The sequence below is a fragment of the Odocoileus virginianus genome, chromosome 1 (assembly GCF_023699985.2).
Source record: "Odocoileus virginianus isolate 20LAN1187 ecotype Illinois chromosome 1, Ovbor_1.2, whole genome shotgun sequence".
Lineage (NCBI taxonomy): Eukaryota > Metazoa > Chordata > Mammalia > Artiodactyla > Cervidae > Odocoileus > Odocoileus virginianus.
The window spans coordinates 46,820,112-46,841,306 of NC_069674.1; the positions used below are offsets into that span (position 1 = coordinate 46,820,112).

General features: G+C 38.5%; 2 protein-coding genes across 10 annotated transcripts in view; one reads left to right on the forward strand and one right to left on the reverse strand.

Annotated features, from left to right (window-relative positions):
• The window catches only part of NFE2L3 (NFE2 like bZIP transcription factor 3), a 31,779-nt gene extending 23,884 nt beyond the window's left edge, over window positions 1-7,895 (forward strand). Inside the window, exons 3-4 of the mRNA XM_070467684.1 lie at window positions 5,490-5,573; window positions 6,196-7,895. Coding sequence (XP_070323785.1) covers window positions 5,490-5,573; window positions 6,196-7,446 — 1,335 coding nt within the window. The 3' untranslated portion in view covers window positions 7,447-7,895. The remainder of the gene's footprint in view (window positions 1-5,489; window positions 5,574-6,195) is intronic.
• A 3,477-nt stretch (window positions 7,896-11,372) lies between these two features.
• Window positions 11,373-21,195, reverse strand: HNRNPA2B1 (heterogeneous nuclear ribonucleoprotein A2/B1). 9 transcript variants are annotated; one of them, XR_011487753.1, is made up of 14 exons: window positions 20,969-21,195; window positions 18,244-18,279; window positions 18,036-18,146; window positions 17,722-17,868; window positions 17,276-17,486; window positions 17,039-17,140; window positions 16,883-16,963; window positions 16,329-16,391; window positions 15,037-15,156; window positions 14,655-14,777; window positions 13,980-14,062; window positions 12,906-13,132; window positions 12,530-12,602; window positions 11,373-11,915 (listed from the first exon to the last, which is right to left on the reverse strand). XR_011487753.1 is itself a non-coding variant. In XM_020885487.2 (12 exons), the coding sequence occupies exons 1-11, from the start codon at window positions 20,972-20,974 to the stop codon at window positions 14,001-14,003; spliced, it is 1,062 nt and encodes a 353-aa protein (XP_020741146.1). In that variant the 5' UTR covers window positions 20,975-21,195; the 3' UTR covers window positions 11,373-11,915; window positions 13,980-14,000. The 9 variants fall into 9 exon arrangements, 5 of the variants coding, with proteins under 5 accessions (XP_020741146.1, XP_070323797.1, XP_070323804.1 ...); XR_011487747.1 differs by having other exon boundaries at window positions 12,467-12,602; XR_011487752.1 differs by lacking the exon at window positions 12,906-13,132 and having other exon boundaries at window positions 20,969-21,194.

Consider the following 21,195-nt stretch of genomic DNA (forward strand, 5'->3'; position numbering starts at 1 on the left):
AATACCAAGAAATAGGGAGACCCCGTAGACAAGCAACTACCTGAACCCAAAACCACCCTCAGAGCATAAAGGAGCCTGGGGAAAAACACAGCTCAGTGAGAGTGAACATAAGAGGTGGTAAGGACATAAGAGTGAGGTAACGGGTGTCTAAGGGACCCTGTCACTTCTTCCTTCCATCTCCCCATCTCTTGCGGAGTCAACCAGAATGCTGGTTGTAAGCAGTTAGCTCCTCAGCCTCCATCGACAGGGGCACTGAAGAGGAAGAAACAGGTAAAAAAGATCTAATGAGACATATCTTTGAATAGCCTGAAGGATCAGTCCATAATTCATTTTAAAGAGAATGATCTTCATACCCGTATTTCCATGTTTTAAATGTTAAGGCTTTCTTTTCTGCAAAGTGTTATTTACCCATAATTAAGGGCTGTTTTTGTGGGAATGAATATAGATTTGTGCTGTTACCCATTCTCACACACTTGTGACCATCAGGCAAATTTTGGTCAATGGTTGGCCAGGACGAATGAATCAAGCTTCTGAAATGTCTTAGTATCTTTCTTGATATCATTTAGAATATCATTTAAAATCTTCACCAACTGAAGTTTACTACCCACTAAGGATGCATAATTTCCAGTTAAAGAACAAAAAATACTATCCACCAGCTTATCTTAAATGTCTTATAACATCCAGAGAAATAGACACAGAAAGCCTTGAAAACATGGCAAACCCAAGTATTTGTACCACATACACAAAATCAAAAGATGCTTGCTCCTTGGAAGAAAAGCTACGACAAACCTAGACCACGTATTAAAAAGTAGAGACATTACTTTGCCAGCAAAGGGCTGTCTAGTCAAAACTATGGTTTTTCCAGTAGTCATGTATGGATGTGAGAGTTGGACCATGAAGAAGGCTGAGTACCAAAAAATTTATGCTTTTGAACTGTGGTGTTGGAGAAGATTCTTGTGAGTCCTGTGGACTGCAAGGAGATCCAACCAGTCCATCCTAAAGATCAGTCCTGAATATTCATTGGAAGGACTGATGCTGAAGCTCCAATACTTTGGCCACCTGATGCAAAGAACTGACTCATTGGAAAAGACCCTGATGCTGGGAAAGAGTGAAGGCAGGAGGAGGAGACAAGAGAGGATGAATTGGTTAGATGACATCATCGATTCAATAGACATGAGTTCGAGTAAACTCTGGGAGTTGGCAATGGGCCAGGAGGCCTGGCATGCTGCAGTCCGTGGGGTCGCCAAAAGTCAAGACATGACTGAGTGAGTCACCACCACCACCACAAAATCAGTCCAGCTGATCTGAATCTTCAAAAAAGAAAACCCTAGAGTAAAAAGTTATGGGTGGGAGTTACACACAGCACAAGTCACGAATGTGAATTTACTAACACGTAAAGACACCCCTTTGACACACCAGATAGTATCCATTATGCCTCATCCAAGATTTCTATCTTCAAATCAGGCACAAAAGCTGAAGATATACAGATGCCATGACAGAGGCTGGGATTGAGTAGATCTCCAGTCCATGCTTGTGGGTACCTGAGTTCCCTATTTTAAAGCTCAATGTTTAAAGGCTCTTCTTGTTTAGGAAATGACAGCTAGGACACTTCTAGCCATGAGCTAGGAGACAGAGCAAGGAAGCTGTCGATCCAACTTTTAGAAATCAGAACACCAAGTGGCGTGGATTCAGACTACCATCACCATCAGGAATCTTGTCAAAAAAAGGTGTAGAAAATGATAGAAAAACTGATCCTTGAAGAGAAAAATATAAAACTGAGTTGGTAAACACTTGGTATGTGGCATTCCTATAGAAAACAGCTCTCAAAGATGAGCTTTTGCATTAAAAAGAGACAATGATAGAATAAGAAAATCTAAATTACTTCTAGGAGTCAGTCCTAGGAGAGACTGGGAAGTATGAAGAAGCAGTATTCAAAGTTTATGCCAAAATATTTCCAAAATTAAAATGATCTTATGACTTAAGATTAAAGGGATACACAGAATCCCAAGCAGAGTAAATAAAAAATTAAGTTTCAGACCTAACACAGTGAAATGACAGGGCAACAAAAACTAAGAAAATAAAACTACCCAAGGGGGGAAATGGGCGAGTTTAACTCAGTTGACCATTATATCTACTATTGTGGGCAAGAATCCCTTACAAGAAATGGAGTAGCCATCATAGTCAACAAGAGTCTGAAATGTAGTACATGGATGCAATCTCAAAAACGACAGAATGATCTCCGTTCATTTCCAAGGCAAACCATTCAATATCACAGTGATCCAAGTCTATGCTCCAACCAGTAATGCTAAAGAAGCTGAACGGTTCTATAAATACCTGCAAGACCTTCTAGAACTAACCCCCCTCCCTCCCAAAAAAAGATGTCCTTTTCATTATAGGGGACAGGAATTCAAAAGCAGGAAGTCAAGAAATACCTGGAGTAACAAGCAAATTTGGCCGTGGAGTACCAGAATGAAGCAGGGCAAAGGCTAATACAGTTCTGCCAAGAGAACACACTGGTCACAGCAAACACCCTCTTCCAACAACACAAGAGAAGACTCTACACATGGACATCACCAGATGGTCAACACCGAAATCAGACTGATTATATTCTTTGCAGCCAAAGATGGAGAAGCTTTATACACAGTCAGCAAAAACAAGACTGGGAGCTGACTGTGGCTCAGATCATGAACTCCTTATTGCCAAATTCAGACTGAAATGACCTAAATCAACCCCCTTATGATTGTACAGTGGAAATGACAGATAGATTCAAGGGATTAGATCTGGTAAGAGTGCCTGAAGAACTATGGATGGAGGTTCATGACATTGTGTAGGAGGCAGTGGGCAAGACCATCCCCAAGAAAAGTAAAAAGGTTGTCTGAGGAGGCCTTACAAATAGCTGAGAAAAGAGACATGAAAGGCAAAGGATAAAAGAAAGGATTATACCCATTTGAATGCAGAGTTCCAAAGAATAGCAAGGAGAGATAAGAAAGCCTTCCTCAGAGGTCAATGCAAAGAAATAGAGGGAAACAATAGAATGGGAAAGACTAGAGATCTTTTCAAGAAAATCAGAGATACCAAGGGAACATTTCATGTAAAGATGGGCTCCATAAAGGACAGAAATGGTATGGACCCAACAGCAACAGACGATATTAAGATGAGATGGCAAGAATACACAGAAAAAATGAAGTCACTCAGTCTTGTCCGACTCTTTGCGACCCCATGGACTGTAGCCTACCAGGATCCTCAATCCATGGGATTTTCCAGGGAAGAACACTGGAGTGGGTTGCCATTTCTTTCTCCAGGGGATCTTCCCGACCCAGGGATCAAACCCAGGTCTCCCGCATTGTAGGCAGATACTTTACCGTCTGAGCTAGACAACCGTCTTGACCTAGATAACCACGATGGTGTTATCACTCATCTAAAGCCAGACATCCTGGAGTATGAAGTCAAGCAGACCTTACGAAGCATCACTATGAACAAAGCTAGATGGAATTTGAGCTGAAATATTTCAAATCCTAAATGATGATGCTGTGAAAGTGCTGCACTCAATATGCCAGCAAATTTGGAAAACTCAGCAGTGGCCACAGAACTGAAAAAGGTCAGTTTTCATTCAAACCCCAAAGGGCAATGCCGAAGAATGCGTAAACTACCGCACAACTGTACTCATCTCACACGCTAGGGAAGTAATGCTCAAAATTCTCCAGGCCAGGCTTCAACAGTATGTGAGCCATGAACTTCCAGATGTTCAAGCTGGGATTAGAAAAGGCAGAGGAACCAGAGATCAAATTGCCAACATTCGTTAGATCATCGAAAAAAAAAGCAAGAGAATTCCAGAAAAACATCTACTTCTGCTTTATTGATTGCATCAAAGCCTTAAGTTGTGTGGATCACAACTGTGGAAAATCCTGAGAGATGAGAATACCAGACCACCTGACCTGCCTCTTGAGAAACCTGTATGCAGGTCAGGAAGCAACAGTTAGAACTGGACATGGAATAACAGACTGGTTCCAATTAGGAAAAGGAGTACATCAAGGCTATATATTGTCACCCTGCTTACTTAACTCATATGCAGAGTACATCAGGAGAAACGCTGGGCTGGAAGAAGCACAAACTGAAATCAAGATTGCAGGGAGAAATATCAATAACCTCAGATATGCAGATGATACCACCCTTATGGCAAAAAGTGAAGAACTAAAGAAAGTTTCTCTTGAAAGAGAAAGAGAATAAAAAAGCTGGTTTAAACCTCAACATTCAGAAAACTAAGATCATGGCATCTGGTCCCATCACTTCATGGCAAATAGATAAGGGAAACAGTGTAAACAGTGACAGACTTTTGGGGGCTCCAAAATCACTGCAGATGGTGACTGCAGCCATGAAATTAAAAGATGCCTGCTCCTTGGAAAAAAGTTACGACCTAGACAGCATATTAAAAAGCAGAGACATTACTCTGCCAACAAAGTGTCCGTCTAGTCAAAGCTATGATTTTTCCAGTAGTCATATATGGATGTGAGAGTTGGACTGTGAGGAAGGCTGATCGCCAATGAATTGATGCTTTTGAATTGTGGTGTTAAGACTCGAGAGTCCCTTGGACTGCAAGGAGATCAAATCAGTCCATCCTAAAGGAAATCAATCCTGAATATTCATTGAAGGACTGATGTTGAAGCTGAAACTCCAATACTTTGGCCACCTGATGCGAAGATCTGACTCATTGGAAAAGACCCTGATGCTAGGAAAGACTGAAGGCGGGAGGAGAAGGGGACGGCAGAGGATGAGATAGTTGGATGGCATCACTGACTCAATGGACATGAGTTTAAGTAAACTCTGGGAGTTGGCAATGGGCTGGGAGGCCTGGCGTGCTGCAGTCCACTGGCTTTCAAGGAGTCAGACACAACAGTTGAACTTAACTGGGGGGGAGGGAAGGGGGGAGATTAGTTATGTTTACTATAGGTCTGTCATTTTATAACTGAATGCCACAAGACAGTGCTGAGGGAAGAAAACATTAAGCCTGACCTAAGTATGAAGGCAAAATAATTCCAAATTGCAAAGACTATAAAGAGTTCATGAAGCCACTCTAAAAAACTATCAAATCATTTCAACAAGAAACTTAAACCCTTAGGAAGGCAGGAGATGAAGCAATAGTGAATAAAGAGGTTGATAAAACTTTGGTAACTTTAAATACGTATTTGAAAATTCCAATATCCCCTAATCACTCTGGAAGGTTGGCTGGGGAGGGATAAGATAATGTGGAACTAAGAACACAAGCCAAAAAAAATCAATGGAAAATGATTAGGGCAGGAATGGAGGAGTTGTTGAGTTAAATGTTCTTGTTGAAAGCAGGATATTAAAATACTGAGTACTAAAAAAAGAATATAAAAAATCCAAAATAAAGATTAAAAATTCAGCTTGGATATGACTTGGTTATCCTTTCTGGATTAAGTCTAAAAAGTCCCAGGCAACCACTTTAACCTTTTAAATGATTTTTTCTACAGAGATATCAAAATGGAACAGAAGCATTTTTCTCTCTGGAAGACTTATTTCAATTGCTTTCATCGCAGCCTGAAAATCTACTGGAGGTAATTGGCTTTTATCCTTGCAGGAAAATATCTGCACTGACCTCTTTGTGAGTATATGTAACATTTTAACCTGGGATATACAGCTTTAGTACTTAATAGTTCCTAGTGCATTATAACCCCATCGACTGTGGCTCACTAGGCTCCTCTGTACACATAGTTCCCCCTTCCAAATAATCACAAAGGTATAATCAAATTCATAAAATCCATGTTGAATCAATATGACAGTACATACTTGACAAAATAAGGCACACCTTAAGTTTTTCTGGTAGCACTGTAGTTCCATGACAGTCTACAGAGTGAATTTAGCTTAGCTTAAACAGCTAGGATAAGTAATAAGTAACAGGAAAATATCAGATATAAGACCAGCTTTTATATTGACAATCTATTTTAAAATTTTCTGTGATGTTCAAAGACCTAATCTTTCCCCCATTATACCATAGTCTCATCTGAGCTCACATTGTGTAGTCAGTTGCCTGCATTTAAGGGAAGTTACTCATAGCCAACAGCATATCCTTAATTGTATAAAGGAGCTAACAAAGAGAACTAGAAATACTGCTTTGTGTATTAGATCTGGTGTTGAAATAGTTCATGTATTTACAGCACTTTTCCTTTCGTTTTTCAGGGAGTCTCACTGGGAGATATTACTCCTCTCCCCGGAAGTATCAATGATGGCATGAATTCCCCCACACATTATAATGTAAATTTTAGCCAAGCTGTAAGTCATGATGTAAGTCTCCACGAGGCCATGTTGCTATGTTCTGACAATACATTTAGAAGGGATCCAGTAGCAAGGACTTCACAGCCACAAGAACAAATTCTACAGTTATGTTCTCCTACTACCAATACTGAACAGACCTTTCCTGGAACTAATTTGACAGGATTTCTTCCGTTTATTGACAATCAGATGAGGAATCTAAGCCAAGACCATCTGTATGACCTTGATATAAACATATTTGATGAGATAAACTTAATGTCTTTGGCCACAGAAGGTTTTGATCCAATGGAAGTTTCTTGGCTGCTTGAAGAACCAGGTTATGATTCTGGGCTTTCCTTAGACTCAAGTAACAATAGCACCTCTGTTATCAAGTCTAATTCTTCTCACTCTATATGTGAAGGTGCTACAGGTTCTAGCAGTGACCTTTCCCACCATGACCTAGAAGGGGCTGTAGGAGGATACTGTCCAGAGCCCAGTAAGCTTTGTCACATGAATGACAGGAGTGATTGTCATTTTCATGGGGACTTTGCATTTCAATACGTATCACATAACCACACTTACCACTTACAGCCAAGTGCACTAGAATCCACTTCAGCATCTTTTTCATGGCCTGGGAAGTCACAGAAAATAAGTAGATACCTGAATGACACAGACAGAAACTTAAGCCGTGATGAACGACGTGCTAAAGCTTTGCATATCCCTTTTTCTGTGGATGAAATTATCCGCATGCCTGTAGATTCTTTCAACAGCATGTTAAGCAGGCACTATCTAACAGATTTACAACTGTCGCTCATCCGTGACATTAGACGAAGAGGGAAAAATAAAGTTGCTGCTCAGAACTGCCGAAAGCGTAAACTGGATGTAATTTTGAACCTGGAAGATGATGTATGTAGCTTGCAAGCAAAGAAGGAAACCCTTAAAAGAGAGCAATCCCAGTGTCACAAAGCTATAAACATAATGAAACAGAAACTGCACCACCTCTACCGTGATGTTTTTAGTAGGTTAAGAGATGATCAAGGTAGACCAATCAGTCCAAACCAGTATGCTCTTCAGTGCACCCATGATGGAAGTGTTTTGATTGTACCCAAGGAATTAATGATCCCAGGCCAGAAAAAGGAAAACCAAAAGGGAAAACGAAAAAATGAGAGAAAAAATTGAAGATGGATTCCACCAATACACATAAGCAGTTAGAAACTGATAAAGGACCACAAATCTGCTTCCAAGTTTAGCTCGTGTTAACTTTTAAGTACTGCAGCTTGAATCACTCAGGATGTTTTCAAGCTTATGTGGACAAGTTTAGTTATCAGTATCAGACCTGAGGCAGAAGCCACAACTTCATGAAGTCCTAATAGTATGTACAAACAATGTGACATGAAAACAGCCTACTTTGGTAGCCATTTCTTAAAGATGGTCTTTTTAAAAGAACACTGGATGCAGTTATATTCAAAACATGTTTTTTTGACTTAGAACACAATTTAACCTTAAGGTTTTTTTCAGTTAGCACTGAAGTTTAGTGACTTTTCAAGAGCCTTTTAGCTTAATTTTTATGAATACTTAACTTATACAGCTTTTTCTGTGGAAATAAACTTTATATTTGATTTTAAAAAGTGCTCACTTTTGCCTTTTATAGATTCTAAGCAAATTTATAGTTCTCCAAAATACCCACATTCAAAAACCCAGTTGAATATCCAGCAAATAGGACAGCAATAGTATTAAATTACAAATTGATCAGACTCTAGCCAAACTGAAGTCAGTATGCTGAACTGACAATATTAGCCTCCCAAACTAACATAGAACATGACATGAAATAGACCAGGTTCTACTCTAGGATGCAGCACCATCACCCCACCCCCAATAATCCACGAGCTTTCAAAATACTACACTACATTTAGGCTTTAATGTCTGAGGACAGAGAGCCTCCCCCGCCACGTTAACTACCTGCATATGGGAAACTGGAACTCCCTGGCAGTAAAGCCAGCCTGTAGGGATGGCTGCCTTATCTAGGAAATTGACAAGTTCACACCAAAAAAAAAAAAAACCCACCAACTTGCTTAAATGTGAAAACGTTATCAATCATACAAAAACTCAAGACTTACACAAAGGGATAAATCAGTAAATGAGCAGACTGAATAAAAGCAAAATGAAACATTCTCAAATAGGCAAAAAAATGATTTCATAAAAAGGACAAAGGAGACTTGAAAACTTGGTCAGGTCCTAGAATATGACAGCTGTCCAAACTGTGGTTTGAGAATAGTAACAGATCTGTCTAGTCTGTCTGATAGAGCTCCCTGAATGGTGCTAGTGTTAAGAATTTACCTACCAATCCAAGAGATGCCAACTTTGATCCCTGGAACAAGTGGCTGCCCATTTCAGAGTCGGGCACAACTGAACACCTACACACACAGTATCTGATTAGTAAAATATAAGGTTAGATATTAAAATCTTCACTACCTAGTATCATATCGGTTATTTTAGCTTACTGAAGTAGAGTGAGTTATAGAAAACTCCCATTTTAAACTGAACCTAGGCATGTTTCAAAGCATAATGCCAAAGTTCAGCTCTTCTGACTAGTTCTGTACAATGCCCACTTCAGTGTTGACTGGCTTTTTTTGCAAGACAACACACCTCATGCATTCTGGTTTCTTAGAGGCAGGACCACAAGTTATTTCAAGTTTGTAACAATGTCCATAAAACCAATTTACTTGTGAAAGTTTCTGCAACTGCAGATATATCCCGGTTTGCTCAATGAATGTCCTTTTCAGGTTCACCATCTTCCCCAGTCCCTGAAAACATCACAACACAGAACTATAGAATATCAAATGGGGAAGAAAGGGATACAGTTCAATAGTTGTAAACACTCACAGTAAAATTTAAACATTTGAAGATCTAAGGTATTTGGTGCACTGTCCCCAAAGGCGCATTAATGGAGCTATCACCAGCCAGTTCAATCTCATTTGCCATGGGCTTGTCTGGACTTTGTACAATACACACATTGGACTCTGGTACAATACTGAAGCTGCTTACTCTCCAGTGGTTATCAGCAGTCAAAGCCTCATCCCAGTATTGTTGTTCCCTACTTACCAATTCATACCCCAAGACTGACCAGACTGTTCTAGTTCTGAGGTCTTCCTGAGTTCAGACTGACCCAAACATTTCATTCTGAACTGCTCTTAACATGAAAGTAGTCCCTTTCCTATAGAACATATTGGTCCTGAAACCATCCCTTTGTGATAAAATTACATCAGTTGAAAATAAGGTGAAATCTGGTTCAACCACTTTTTTTCCCCCTATTAAAAGCTCACATCCCCCTTCTGGTACCTGAACAGGCCATGATATTCCCAGGTGAAATTAAGTTACTACTGTAATTCAAGCAATGCATGTGTTAATAAGTCAGTCATCTCTTTTAACCCCATGGCCTTGCTGAGATCCTGTGGAACTCTGGGGAAAAAGAGTGGGTAGCCATTCCCTTCTCCACCCAGGGATCAGATTTCCAGCACTGCAGGTGTATTCTTTCCTGAGCCATCAGGCAGTTCAAACAATGGGTACTCAGTAAGATCTGGGTATTTGGGGTCCATTTCAAGGCTGGCTCCAGTTCAGCACTGACCTGACCCTTAGCAGTAGAAAGCCTAAATGCCAGAATTCCTACCCCAGAAAGTATTCCTATGGAACATGAATCATTGACAATTTTAACATATTTCACTTAAATGTTAAAATACCTGAATTAGTCTCCCTTCACCCATCATCTTCAAAGATCTGAATTTGCTTCTTTTATTACTTTCAGTAACAGCAGAGCAGCATTAAAATCATTGGGTATATACTACCTGAGAACATGTTTCAAATTTTGAAGACATGTTTAAGTGAAACCCAAGACAAAACTAAACATGCACTTCAGGTATACTGAAATCAGTGATATTTTCTGCCTCCTGCAAAGGCACCATATACCCCCCCACTTGAACAGTAACTGGATACAATTCGAGTTTGAGACCAACTTTAACTTGTACTCACACACTTACTTGGGATAGTGAAAACCAAAGAATATCCAGTTTCAAAACATTTCACCAGAGAAGCAGACACCAGGGGTGGGAGCCACCCCCCCAAGATGGCTCCCAGTAATGCTTGCCTTTTGGTTATCACATGAGCCAACCCCCCCCCCACACCCACCCGCCACATGTGATCACAGGACAACTTTCAAACATGGGTTGCATTTTTAAGAATCTGTTGCTTCACTATGGGTGAAGGAAATAGCCAGCACCTATCTTCAACTCCTATCATTAGGCCATTTTGGATTCAAATTTTCAAGCCCCAATCACATTTTCAAGCTCAGGTTATACAACCCTGAGCTAGAATCAGTTAAGCTGTTTCCAAAAGCTTTATGTATAAATACACTGTGAAGTGAATATATTTAACAGTACTAATTTCCGTCTTTACGCACACTTTCTTAAACCTCATTTTAGAAAATTAGCAGCTCAACACAAGACACGCCAACATTTCAGATTACCTATTTCAAAATAAGTTCATTTCAGGCTGTTCATACATATTAAAATGTCTTCCCCCCATTTGTGCTGGTGTTAAACACTGGGTGTTCTAGGATTGTATTATACCAACTTGATTTATCTTCAAAGTTTAACTTCTTCACAGAGCTGGACGTTTTTAAGATCTTATTTTTCCTAATAAATCCACAGCCAGATATTAACAAGTTTATAGCTAATAACGGATGCAGATTTTAAACAAAGCTCATCTTCTGTTAGCCATTAGTTTGACTTACCTGTGAGATACCTCATTAAGAACCAAAACAGTAAAGTCAACTTTACTTTGTCCCCTTTGGTTTTTCATTGTTTCAAGTGAACATCCAAGTAACAGTCTTTGCTCACTATACCATCATGTTTAACCCTTCAAGACAACCATGATGCCAAGTATAATACAACAAAACAAAGCTAATTCATAGATTTTATGTCTCCATGCATTTGCATAGCCGCCTCTCTTGGACTTCAGCTGGCTAAAATCTGTATTTTATAACCACCACCAGCAACGTTGAACATACAAGGCAAAGCCAGAAATCTATAGCATTATTCAAACGCTGAATATACAGTGTATAAAGAATGGCATTTTATTAGGGACAGCCAGTAATGTCCACAATGCTTTTCTCATTTGTCTATCAATATTGAAAGGAAAATGGCAATATGCATTTGCTTTGTGAAACTGCTTTAAAAACCTAGGGGATGGCAATCCTTTAGACAACTTAATGTTCATAGAACAAGATTCACATTTTATGTGTAAACATTACACCAAGTATTTGAATACAAAAGTATTTATTTTATAACTTTATATTTAAAATAGAATTTTAATCTGTCTACTCACAAAACCTAATTCAAAACATAACATTTATCTCTCTGACTTGATGTTTACTCTTTTACAAACAATACTCAATTTGTAATTGTTTTATATTAAGACCCTGTAACTAAATGAAGTCTGTTTTATCAGAAAACATTTCCCTTTAATCTTAAAGAGTGCTTTTTTAAAATGAAGGCACCAACAAGAACTACTTTCAGATGGTACAGAATTTCTTATTTCTTGAAGACTCTGTGGTTGACCACTTCTTCATTAGTTACCTGCAGCAAGACACCTTCCTGCCAAAGGAAAAAAAAAGTATCTGAAGAAGTTTATCATGTTTGTCCAAAGAACCTAAATAACTTCAGTGGTGGTCTTAGGATCAAAGAAAGACTCACAGGTGCATACAGTAGAATATGCCCTGATTATCACATTCCTGAAAAGGCAATAAAGCCAGGCAATCAATCTCTGATGACATCTAAGAAATGAAATTTCAGCAGCCAACCTATATCTCTCCTATAGGGTAGGGGATTGGGAAAGAATTACTGCATTTAAACCCAAGTATTTAGAATTGGATATGTACAGATTTATAATGTAGACACTTTATTCATAAATACATATTATCTGAAAGTAGATCCAACCATCTTGCCCTACCTTTTCCTTAGCCTGATCCTGATATGCATGTAAAGCTAGAACAGTATCAAAATAAAAAAAAGGTCTTTATTTAAAAAAAAAAAAAAACAAAAACCTAGTTCACTCAAAATGCTTGATCCAAGAAATGTGAATACAGAAGGGTGTAACGATGGGAAATTTCATGATTTATTGAACTTGCAGCCTAACTTTTACCTACCATTTTACTACCAACACCACTGAAGGAACCAAGAAAAGCTTTATTAATGATCACTTGGCTTGCCTCAGCTGTTGAAATGAAGCACTTTACAGTCTTTGTGGCAGCAGAATATACTTGTCCATGGTTCATATCAATGCTAAAATTCCAGCAGGGAAAAAAATGATATGTTAAGCACCTGAATCTTCATAGAGGGGGAGGGGGTGGGAAAGAAGGAAAAAAAGGGGGAAAAAAAAACAACCAAAATAATATAAGTAAAATGACAGATTGGAAAACAGGGTTTATAAAATTATTCTCTTGAGTTTATAAAATTGTTAAACTCAATTTAATTTATAGCTATGTTATACTACATAAGAACCAACTATACTGAAAGACCATTGAAGAGTATTAGTTTATCTTTGGGGGAGGAAAATTAAGAAAGGAAAAGTAAATGAGATCTTACCTAAAGAAGTTTAACTGAAGCTTAGAACTATTTTGCTCTACACCCTCAGCTTTCGTTGGCATCCTTAAAAACTACTGTAGTTAAAGCTTTGTAGAAAACAGTTTCTTAAGACTGGCTGACCTTAGTAGCCGTCAAAGAGTTCTCTTGTACTAGACCTGTATCCCTGAAGAGTACCTCGCTGGGGTTATTTTCCTTTCCTTGCATTGAAGCAGCAGCATCTAAAAGATCTAAAAAGGTGTTTCTCCTTGCAGAGATATCCCTTAAGTTATCTAGATAATTTAATCCTCATGAATTGCAGACAACACACTTACATCTGACCAGCATTTATCTTACACAAATATAACAACAGCTTTGCAATAGACCTTAATTATACTACCCACTCCTTAACTTATTTAAAATAAAAAGTCTATAATTACACAATTTCCTTTAGAATTATTTTATTAAATCATAAATGTACAACGGCTTCTTAACTCTACACACACACTTAAATTTTTTTAAAGAAAAAACATTATGTCTTATTACACTATGATCCTGGCTAATAGCTTTTCAAAACTTTGAGAAAAATCTTAAAAAAGGTTTCACATGTCACCTGAAACTTACAAATTTAACATTATCAAAGAAGGAATGCTTCTACACTCTTACAAAGACCACTAGAAAGAAACAACAATTAAAAAGCTAAGAAACTGTCTCAAAGGCATTTTTTTTTTTACAATCCTTCCTCCACAGTAAGGTAATGTTATTAAATAATCCAATCCATTCACAAAATGGCTCTCTGCATCTGCTCTGGTGTCTTCTGCCATATCACTGCATATTTATGCATGACTGAGATAAGATTTTCCTTAACATTGTTATTTCGATAACCTGAAGCTGTTCTGTTACCTCTGGGCTCTCATCCTCTCCTATTTATACAGTGAAGCCTGTTTCAACAGAAGTAAAGAGTAAAAAAAAAATAGGTTATGAAATTATCCATCTAACCAGATTTTAAGGAAAGATAACATGATCCTAAAAAGCTTTTAACTCCTGGCAGCTAGGTCTCCCAAGACATTAACAATGTGAAACTTAAAAGCTACTTACCCATGGCAAATAGGAAGAAGCTCAGTATCTGCTTCTCCCTCCATAACCCCCACTTCCTCCACTGCCTCCTGGACCATAGTTTCCTAAAGTTAATAGAATAAGAGAAAGCAAACTTAATTTCCCAAATTATTTTATAACCACTCTTTAAAAACAAGCAGATCACAGACCATTACTTGTTTCTAGTTAACCTTTTTACTCAAGACACAAATTTCCAGATTCATATATTACCACTGCTATTCTTTTAGAGGGCTCTTTTCCATAATCATACAAGTTAAGAGATTTTGAGGTATATCCAGCGTAAGAAAATGTAAAAAAATCTAAACTTTCTCAAGAATAACAACAATTTAAACTAAAAATTCAGATTTACTAAGCTAGCTTTCAAAGATACAGTTATACAAAATTTATACCACTTGCAAAGTGCTCTCACAGCAAATTTGACTTTTTTCTTAGTCAGCCAAAAGGAAAAATCCCACTGAAAACATGTAATTCATAGATTTTACACTATTGGATATCTCCCAAAGTGATGCCGCATTCTTATTTTCCCACAACTCTAATCTCCATAACACTTTGTATTTGGTGGGACGTGTTACCCAAACATAAATAACGAACAATTGCCATCTTCAAGTCATGAAAAGTTAATTGACATTTCATCACTTATCTGAAAAATCTAATTACCTCCACCATATGGTCCCCCCATGTTCCTGCTACCACCAAAATTTCCACTCTTCATTGGACCATAGTTAGAAGGTTGTTGATTATAATTTCCAAAATCATTGTAATTTCCACTCCCGTAATTTCCTGTAAAAAAATTTGGACATTTTTGCACAATGAACCTCATACAATCAAGTATTAAACCGATGATACATGCTAAGTATCTTAGACAAATTTCCCACAAAATCAAATCAGAATGGAAAACACCTATCTACAGTTCTACATTTTTAAAGACAACTGTTGACAACAATGAAATGAAATTAAAAGATTTTTAAATAAGCCATTTATTTAAAGCCATTAATTCCAATCCAAATTCCCACATAAAGGTTGCAGGTGAATTTATTACCTCCTCCATAGTTGTCATAACCACCTCCGTAGCCCCCACCCTGGTTGCCATATCCAGGTCCTCCACCACCATATCCTCCTCTTCCTCCTCCATAACCAGGGCTACCTCCAAAATTGCCACCTATTATAAAATAAGCCTTTAAGTAATTAGTATTTTCAATGCCATTTGAACTGTCTTATTACATCCATTTCCAGCTTTCTAAAACAACTCAATTTTATAAGTAAAAAAGATTCTTTCTATAACATCTCCTCTAAAATAGCCTCAAGGGCAGATTCTGAATATCTACCTTGGTGAACAGTTGCCAGTGGGGAAGGCCTACCCACAAACCAACTGGATAAAACCTTTACAAATAATCTGTAATGCCACCGGTCTCCCCCAAAACTAAAGATACTATGGATTCTTCTTGATGGTATCTTGAAATACTAGTTTTATTTGTGTAAGATTATGGGGTAAGGTGGGACAGACAAGATGTGTGGACTAATGTGAATTACCTACCATTTCTCTTAAATAAAATGCCCACCATACCTTTCTCTTCAGTAGAAATGTGTGTGTGTGGGGGGGGACAGACCAGAAATTAGCAAACCTGCACTGACTCCTTAAACGGTAGTTTCAGATTGCTTGCAGTTAAGTGTAAAAAGTCATCTTTCTCATAAATCTAAATCAATATTTGGATTTCAAAGCAAAGCTAGATATAGTGACATGTAGGATTAACTTAAGTTATGCCTAATCAGTGCAAAACCAGAAATGAGGTCTATCCCCAGCTCAGTTTCAAACCTTTTTTATGAGGTTTGTCAGTAGGTACCTATCTTTTCCGTACTTCAACAAAACACATGAACTAATACTTAACAGTGGCTTAAAACCTTAGCTGGACATAGAAGTACACTAGGTATGTTCTGGAAAAATTCTCTTGGGGGCTTTTGGGACATTGTCCTGGTAGATTCATTCTGCTAAGAGATGAGACAACACAGTGCTCCTACAGACACTATCCTGTCATAGTGTTCATCTTGCTCATAACCACTTTTTAAGTTTTAGGGAAAACACTATACAAAATATCACTATCTCTCTCCAATTCTTTTGCTTGAGAAACAATTGGGCATCTTTTAAATTCTCATTTAAAATCTACCCAATTGATGGTGCAGCAGTATACCACCACCTGCAAGTAATTTTTTTGCTAATTTTAAATAGTTAAGATGAAAATTTAGAAGAGACATTTCATGTTTATGCTCACATGGACAGCACACAGTGTGATTAAGATTTTAGACATGTATTATCAAAAAGTAGAAAAAACTGACCTCCAGGTCCTCCTCCATACCCATTATAGCCATCTCCAAATCCACGGCCACTTCCGTATCCATCTGTTAAAGGCAGAAGAAAAGGAGGATTATTTTATTCTGGTTCATGTCACTCAATTTTTTAGCCTCTACTTCCTCCAGGTTGTCCACTTATAAAAAGCAGTTAACAATGGACAGTGGCAGTTTTTCTACTTACTACATAACTGAGATTAACCCATATATAAAGCCTAAAACAAACTTTTAGATCTCTTCAAACCTCTACACTATTTCCACTATTCGTAAAATGTCTCCTAAATTTAAAATGGCTACAATGTCCTTTTAACTCTTCCAGAAACTGAAGACCATAAAACAATCTCTGCAATTATCTGTCCTTGATTAGAGCTATACAACTCTGATTTCAAATGTTACCTCTTGCCAACCAAATTAGAATATCCCATTAGGACAGATCTCACTTTAAGTCTTACAGATAACAAAGTAGGTTGGACTTCCTAGATTCCAATCAAAACTGTTTTTCAAGCACATTCAACCCTCCTAAGCTTAGAAGGTGGACTTACCAGACCCTCCTCTAAAGTTACTTCCTGGTCCCGGTCCAAAATTTCCACCGCCACCACGAGAATCTCCAAAACCAAAGTTGCCTAGAATAAACACCCTGGTTAGTAACTAACATTTATACAAATAAATCTTAAGAAAAAAATGGAATTACAAGTTACCTCCTCTTCCACTTCTAGAACTTTGGACTTCTTGCATTTCTTGTCTAGACAAAGCCTTTCTTACTTCTGCATTATGACCATTGATAGTATGGTATTTTTGCACTGGAATGAAAAGTTCAGAGTCCATTAAGTCAGCATCCTGTAATAAGCTAAGCTTTTTTAAACAAAGTTGTAAGTGTTAACATACCCCAAACCTAAAACTTAAGAGCCACAATCCTACCACTTATGGACACTTACACACAATCTTATCCACAGGATCATGGTCATCAAAAGTAACAAATCCAAAGCCTCTTTTCTTTCCAGACTGCCTGTCAGTAATTATCTCAATGGTATCAATTTTTCCATATTCCTCAAAGTAATCTCTAAGATGATGTTCCTCAGTATCTTCCTTAATTCCACCAACAAACAGTTTCTTCACAGTTACATGAGCCCCTGGCTTTCCAGACTCCTGAAATAAGAGGGAAAAAAAAGTCATCCTGACAGAAAAACCACAAACAGGAGTAAGAGCACACCAGGTAATAAGTATGGCTTCTATCTTATGGCCAAATACTAAGTAAGGCACCTTTATGATAAAAAACCTAGCCTTATACAGGTAGCGTTTTTTTCTTTGAAAAGCCACTAACTGTGAAACAGAATTTCGGCCCAAATTGTTTATTGAACAAACAAGTTGCCTATTTGCTCACCTCTCTTGCAACAGCACGTTTTGGCTCAACCACTCTCCCATCAATTGAATGAGGTCTTGCAGCCATGGCAGCATCAACTTCAGCCATGGAAGAAAAAGTTACAAAACCAAAACCTCTTGATCTTTTGCTTGCAGGATCCCTCATTACCTTGAAATACAAAGCAGTGATGTTACCATTTAATCTCATTACTTACAGCATTTTAAAATAATGAACATGAATTTAAGCGATTTTTTTCTAAGTCACTTAACATCTTTAACAGAGAAATCCAACAGTTGAAGGACTAGTATCCCTAAGCACTTCCACAATTAACGTACCACACAATCTGTAAGTTTTCCCCATTGCTCGTAGTAGTTCCTCAAACTTTCTTCTGTAGTTTCAAAGCTCAAGCCACCAATAAAGAGTTTACGGAATTGTTCCTTTTCTCTCTGCAAAGGAAAACAGCATTTCAATTTTTATTTACATTTCCTCTTTGTATGCTGGAAATAAAATTCTTAAATATGAGGTGACCTGCTGGCAGAGTACCTTTTTCCTCTCCAAAGGAACAGTTTCTAAAGTTTTCTGGGGGGAAAAAAAAAACTTACATCAAATTTAAACCATATGTTAAACTGCATATTAGCTGTGTTACACCAAAAAAAAAAAAAAAAAATTGCCTCAGCCAAACTACACGTTTCAAAATCATTATGCTTGATATAAATTTACTTGACATTAAGTGAGTTTAAACAAATATAGCATCACTCAGTTTAAAAAAACATCTTTCTGAAGAAAACAGCAAATCTATTCCCTGGTGACTGTAAAGTTAAAAAATTCTTATCAACATCTGCATTCGATCCTATAGCATCAGAACAGAGACGTTCACTTTTACATATTCAAATACAAATTTTAAAAATATAACTTTTGCTTTATAACCCACAGTTCCATTTTTGGATTTAGCATTTAAAAAATGAAGTTTCCCTTCATTGCTCCCTCTGGTGGTGATTATAATGTAACTCAATTTTCAACACCCTGAAAAACTTACTACCAACTCTCCAGAGAAAATCTTAAACATATATGTGGCAAAAATAGCCTCAAAATATATCTTTTCTGACCAAAGTAAAATGACTTTTATGACTTACGATGTCTAAAGCACATAGTTTTAACATAGCTGGTTTTGTTGACGGCACAATATTACTGAACCAAAAGACAAATACAGTAAAAGACTCTGTAATCACCTCACTTTTCAAAAACCATAAAAATATTTAAATTACCACTGTGACTATCCCCTCTAGTTACAAGGTATCACTACTACCATTTACACTTCACCATGTAAAACTCAGTGGTCTTCTGGCAAATTACAAAGCATAAAACAACTTTCACGTGAAAAGAGCCTGAGCTGAAATCTCAATCCTTACAAACCAGCACGCATGTAAGTTACATTAATAGCTCTGTATTTTGGGCTATCAGTTACGGAAGCTTGGATCATTGTATTTGGTTCTCAGTTAACTAGGTTAAATAACATTCAGAAACGAAAGTTAGCCACCAAGTGGATGTACTTAAATTTATTAAATAGACCACAACACTCAACCCATAGTTCCATGAAGTTTTTCTCTCCATGCACGAAATTCTCCCAATAGTTCAGAAAACAGTGATAATTGACTTCTATGCCTAAGATTCTGAAATTTTTGAAAAGACAAATTCTCAAACTAGCTTAGGAAACACTTAAAGAACAATTAAAACGGTAACTTGGCATACTGGTATTTTGGACACTCACTTAAGCATATTTTATTTATTCCAAACACTTGTCAGTTAACTGGCCTTTAAAAACCCAAATAAATTATAGAGACTAAAATACATCTACAACATTACAAATCACTAACAAAAGGCAAAAACTCATTACTTACCTCATTTTCCAAACTTACCCGCTGTCCACTATCGATTACAAACAAAGTTATTTTATAAGCGTGCTTAGGGTCAATGAAAATACCCAGGCAGACCCCCTTCGCTTGAGACCTTATGCTTATCAAATGTAATCATCAACCATGATTGCAAACATAAACGAGAAAAGCAAGTGACAAAGTTCAAAAACATAGTGGCTCAGCCTAATAAAAGTTTTGTATACAGCAGAACACGCATTGAGGAACCGAGCCATGTTTAATCAGAGTATAACTAAACTCATAATTTCAAGTATATCACTAAAAAACACCCGTGGCCTTACCCAGTAAAGATTAAATTCCCCGGTAAAAATACTACTTAAAATACAAATAAATCATACCATTAAAAAAGAATCCGTCAGGAAAATAAAGGATTCTCAACAGAACACCGCCCCCCGCCAAAGACCACCTTCCCCACGGCCTCCCGCAAAATCGACAATAATATTCTCTAAATTTTTTCATTTTAAGTTTCCTACGAGTCAACTGTCTTTTCAATCACCGCAAACTCAGGTAAAACTGTTACTCAAACAAGGACTGAAAAACAAAATGTGGGGTCTTTATACCGTGGCTCGCTTGAAACCGGGCCCAACACCCTAGAGGGTTTTACCTCCTAAGCCGAGCGAAACCGCCCAGGAGAACGCCGCCCCTCCCCCCGCCCATCGGTGCGGCTCCTGAACGCAATGGCGCCATTTCATCGAGGGGAAGGGAGCGAGCCTCTAATGAGGTGCGCAGGACTTTAAAGCTCCAAGCTCCCTAAACACTCGGAATCCACCTCGAAACAGCATGGAAACAGTCCGAAAAGAGAAATAATTACCCACTTCCACTCCTCACTGATAAAAAGTCAAGCTAGTCAAATTTAGAGAGTTAAAAAGAAATCGCTGCGAGGAAGGAGAGAAATGAAAATGGCGGCCGCCAAATCCGGTTCCCGGGAGGGGGGAGGGGAAGCTCCGCAGCCCGGTTCACTAGAACCCGAAACCCGCCGAAACGCTCCAACGCGGGGACGCCGAGACCCCCAAACCACCCTTCTTTAAAAACGGAGTAGGAATTCCTGCCTCCGCGCCCCACTTTCAGTAAAGTGGGGCTGCGTCCGCCATGTGGAAGCTTCCCATCCCCCACCCCCAGCAAAGGGAAATGGCGCCGTGAGGCTGAGGGTGGGGAAGGTGCTGTACAATTAGGCCTCTGCTAACGACCCCTCTCCCAAAATATCCTGAGACCAACCGCTTATGAAGTGGCCCAGTTTCGCTGCCGCTCTCCCACGGAGGCGGATGGCCGACTTCCAATAAGGCGCCAACGGCCTCGCCATGCCCTTTCCAACAACTCATTGATTTCAAACCCGTTACCTCCATCGCGGACTCAGTCGCTTCAGCCCGATTTCCCGCAGCCGAGCGAGATGAGAGAGATCTCCGCGGACGAACACGAACCGGACTCGTCCTGGCGCTGTAGTGAGAACTGCCGCTGCTCGAGAAACAACACCGCTGGAGCACCTCCACTCCAGACCCGGCGCTGCTGCTACTGCCGCTAGAGCCGCTGCCGCCGCTTTTCTAGAACCTTCCCCCCGACTAACGCG

What these genes read in the sequence shown, in the direction of transcription:
- HNRNPA2B1 (XM_020885487.2), bottom strand. An exon ending in AACGTGCTGTTGCAAGAGAG is followed by an intron (nt 17,487 to 17,721) that starts GTGAGCAAATAG and finishes CTCTTATTTCAG; the next exon opens with GAGTCTGGAAAGCCAGGGGC. An exon ending in GTATGGAGGAGGACCTGGAG is followed by an intron (nt 15,157 to 16,328) that starts GTCAGTTTTTTC and finishes ATTTTATAATAG; the next exon opens with GTGGCAATTTTGGAGGTAGC.